General features: G+C 37.5%; 2 protein-coding genes across 2 annotated transcripts; one reads left to right on the top strand and one right to left on the bottom strand.

Annotated features, from left to right (window-relative positions):
• Window positions 1-274: 274 nt before the first annotated feature.
• On the top strand, window positions 275-2,018 carry LOC129779684 (putative nuclease HARBI1). The gene is made up of 4 exons (XM_055787318.1): window positions 275-638; window positions 703-1,135; window positions 1,199-1,343; window positions 1,960-2,018. Exons 1-4 carry the CDS (start codon window positions 526-528, stop codon window positions 2,016-2,018), a joined length of 750 nt encoding a protein of 249 aa, XP_055643293.1. The 5' UTR covers window positions 275-525.
• Window positions 1,544-3,527, bottom strand: LOC129776828 (uncharacterized). The gene is made up of 3 exons (XM_055782711.1): window positions 3,389-3,527; window positions 3,152-3,335; window positions 1,544-3,085 (listed from the first exon to the last, which is right to left on the bottom strand). Coding segments are annotated over exons 1-3 (744 nt in total). The 5' UTR covers window positions 3,391-3,527; the 3' UTR covers window positions 1,544-2,527.
• Between the last annotated feature and the right edge of the window lie 735 nt (window positions 3,528-4,262).

The raw sequence follows: 4,262 nt of genomic DNA, 5'->3' as shown, positions 1-4,262 counted from the left end.
CTAATTTTGTAAAGGAGTGAGAGTTTTTCCATCTTGTTCTATAGTTATGAAACACTGGAATTTTACATTTTCGAGTGTTTCGCGTCTGGACACAACCATAATGTTCAAATGGCCAGTCTTATAAATGAAGATAGTTATTATATCATACACTATATACTTCGATTCAACCGACTTGTTATTACCCTTTTTTCTTTAGTTTAACCCGCTGTGCGAAACTAGCGATTCAATTCACACGGTCATGCTTATCCACATTAAAGTCAGCATCAAATTATGGTGCCTATTCTGTATTCCGACGGATTTCTATTTCGTTCGAAAGTGATATTTCGATCGTTTTCGAATTTACCATTCCCTATTCCAATCGTTTTGCTCGTTTCGAACGAAAGTGTTAGAAAATTTCGAATATGCATCGATCTGTCAAAAACCGATAAACAAAAAGAAACACCGTATTAAATAGCGGCGAGTGCGAGTTGAATTTCAGTTAATTTTTGATCCTAAGAGAAATTTGTGAGAAAATTTTCTCGTTCAATGGATTCCGTTTTGTTACCGATTTTGGCGGAGCAAGAAGAAATTGGAATGCCTTGCTACCATCGGCGAAACCACCGAAAATCAACCGACTTCATGAAACTTTCTGATGAAGCGTAAGTATCCGTCTCAAAAATCCCATGTTTGTTTCTCTTATTGATTAATTTTGCCCTTATTCAGATTCATCAAAAGTTTTCGTCTAAGTAAGGAAGCTTTTCGGTACGTTTTAGAGGAAATTGAGAACTGCCTTACCACAAGGAAAGGTGGTCTATCCACGGAGGTGAAACTCGCAGCATGTTTGCGATTCTTTGCTGAAGGAAATTATCAACATGGAGCAGGGCAAGATTATCACATTGCCATAGCACAGCCCACATTTTCCAAGGTGCTGACTGAAATGCTTAACATTCTGGAGCGGACACTGTGTAAGAAATGGATTTCCCTAAATATGACGGAAGACGAACAGCGGCGTGCTAAACTACACTTCTATCAGAAAACATCAATTCCGGGTGTTATTATGTGTTTGGATGGAACCCACGTAAAAATTATTCCACCTAAGCTGAATCGAAATTTGTTTTTTAATCGGAAGGGATTTTATAGTCTCAACGTTCTGATTGTAAGTATTATTAGTATTTGAATTAACAAATCAATGAACAAATACTCTTTTTTATCAACATAGGTTTGTGACGATCAGCAAAGGATTCGTTTCGTTGATCCTACCTTCCAGGGATCTAATCATGACTCTACTATATGGCGTGTAAGCCCTGCAAGAACTCACTTTGAGCAGCTTCACCAAAATGGTGAAGTTAATACTAAGATTCTAGGTAATGTTCAACTACAATATTTTAGTATACTTGTATGTACTGTGTGATAAAATATTTTCAGGTGATGCTGGTTATCCATCGGAACCTTGGTTAGTAACGCCATTCAGAGCAGCGGAGGAAGGGAGTTTGGAGAGCGATTTTAATCGCAGGCATGCCTTGGGTCGTGCTATCGTCGAGCGGACAATCGGTTTACTAAAAAATCGGTTTAGATGCATCCTTGGCGCGAGACAACTTCACTACAATCCTACTAAATGCGCTCAAATTATAAATGTATGCTGTGCACTTCACAATATATGCTTAGAATTTGGTCGTTCTCAGTAGTTATAATATGTTATGCAGCTGTTTACATAATAAACTTTTGTTTAAATTAATATTTATGACTGTTAAATTTCATCTAACTTGTTTGCAAATGCTCAAATAAATAACAACCACCGGAAAAGGAAGTGTCTTCCTTACTTAACTATGGTTTCGGCAGAATTATTTACTCTTATTCCTGCCAACACTTTGAGAACATGTCATTATCGATTTCTCGTAAGCAGGCCAAGTATTCAAATAACCATTATTAATACTTTTTGCGTTGTTTTAACCCCTTGCTGTACGATTTAATTTCCAACAGCACGGCCCAAAACGAGCACTTCGAGTCGTTCCGCTACTCTGCTGAGTGTGGGTATCTAACATGGGTGCCCTATGATGAGCAAATACATGTTGTGTTTAAAATAAAAACGAAGGAGTTATTACTACGTACTAACTCGTTCGTTTTTATTTTAATTATAATATTCAAATTATATTTTATATTTTTAGCTCATTCAATTTTTTTTTAAATAACGGAAATTTTATAATCTTCAGTTGTCGGTATCCTCATCATATGCCTGAAGCTATGTAATTATTTCACATCGAGAAACAACGAGTGAAGTTCAATGTTGTACGTGAAGGGGTTAAGGAAGTTCCATAAACTATAGGCGAAATTCGTGAATTTTAAAAAAGTTTATATAATTTTGATGCTATTCCAAACAAACTTCAAAGAAAAAATTAAGTAAGATTTTTCTTCCATGGAAAGATATAAAAATACGATTAGAACTTTTTTTCATTTTTTTATACTTGAGTTACAATATAAAGATAAAAAATCAGATCACTGATATTTTGAAACATTATTCTAATGTTCTGAAATATACGCAATCTGCGTTTCAAGGATTTGTCGCTATTGATTTCTCCAGCGCGATCTTCTCCATCTCGTGGTTATGTCGTTTTTGTTCACTCAGATGTTCTTTGAGTGTGGCATCCACGGAAAGAATCGCTCGAGCTGATTGGCGCTGATAATGAACCAGATCACTCAAATTCTTGTTTGTGTTTTTTAACAGGGATTTCACATTGGTGTGAAATTTGTTTTGTTGCTCGACTTGCAGCTCTAATAGCCTCGTGGTAGAAGGTCTGGATTTTTTCGGCTGAGAGGGCTGGAAGTGAATGGTATTATTGATACCGTCACACTCGTCGGAAGTACCATAATATATAAAATTTTCCTGGTCTGCAGCTTGAGGTTCACCCGAAGGCGAACCCAACTGTGTTCCATGAGATGAGGTACCCGGGATTCCTTCCACGGTCGCAAGTAACCCAGTTAGTAGAACTGCCTGCTCCTCCAGCTCGGACAAATTGATAATTTTATTGGGTCCTCCACCTGTCGCCCTCTGCTCCCGTTTGTTGTGAGCGAGTTTTCGCTTTAATCCGGACTTATAGTCCGCCCAAACCTACACAGAAAACCAGGGCAAAAATAAGACTATAAACATATGTTTCGGATTCGTTTTAGTATATACCTTTTTCCATCCACTTCCATCGCGAATAGGCGGTCCCAAACTATTGACTTCTGCCGCCAGATCATCCCAGTAGGGTCCGGAATTTCCTCGGGAGAAACCCTTTGCTATGTCCGGCTCTTGCTCCAGAAGCAGCACAATCCGCTCGAACTGATTTTTAGTGGTTGTTTTGTTTTTGTTTTTTTCCCTGTTGAACGTTAAAATTAATTTAAAGAAAAAAATGATTAAAAATTAGCTTACATTTTTGCAGTTCACCGCTCATCCGCTGCGGAAATTATTCACTCCTTCATAAACAAAGTGGGTTTGACGTTTGGTTTGATTCGAATGAAAGATGTTCGAAAACAAAACAGTCCGAACGAAAGGTATTCGAATTTGAAAACACCTCGAACGAAACAGGGAATGGAATTTACCAAGTCGTTCGAAATATTTCGAATCGATTGAAATACAGAATAGACACCTATATCTCAGTTTCAAATAACTTCGCACTAGTGTAAACCATAACGCCTCAGCAGAGAGGCTTTTTGTATCATCATTCGATAGAATCAAGTTAGTTATGTTTTAAACGCTACGAGAGTAACTTTGTTTTCCCTGGGGATGGGGAACGAGAAGTCTAAATCCTCCCAGGAGGAGAAGCTCCGGCCGTATAATCCTAACTCCAACACAACGTAGGAAAAGTAAATGACGATCAAACCAAATACAACCGTGTTTGGCCGCAACACGAATTCTTACGCATCTTTGGAAACTCAATGGAATTATGAAACGCAGTGTATGTATTATCATTATGTTTAATCACAGTGAAACCGTTTAGCTTGAAAAGTTTTTTTTACTTATTTTATTTTCTAGTTTTTAGTACATTATCTGTTTCATTAGTAAATTTCTGTACAGTTAAACCATTCAACTATTTTTAATTTTCATTTCTTGCTTCATTTTTTTCGGAATGTTTTCATGATGCACATATTCTAGAAGTTAACTAATTTCATTTGATACTTGTTCCGTCCCAACGGAAGCGGAAAACCTTCGTCGAAGAAATTACGCAGCACAGCAGAGAAAACTAGCAACTACGCTATTCGCGCTCGCTATAAAAGTGAGGTGCGCTGCCCGAAAATCGCATGGT

The sequence above is a fragment of the Toxorhynchites rutilus genome, chromosome 1 (assembly GCF_029784135.1).
Source record: "Toxorhynchites rutilus septentrionalis strain SRP chromosome 1, ASM2978413v1, whole genome shotgun sequence".
Classification (NCBI taxonomy): domain Eukaryota; kingdom Metazoa; phylum Arthropoda; class Insecta; order Diptera; family Culicidae; genus Toxorhynchites; species Toxorhynchites rutilus.
This window is presented reverse-complemented; position numbering and strand designations above follow the sequence as displayed.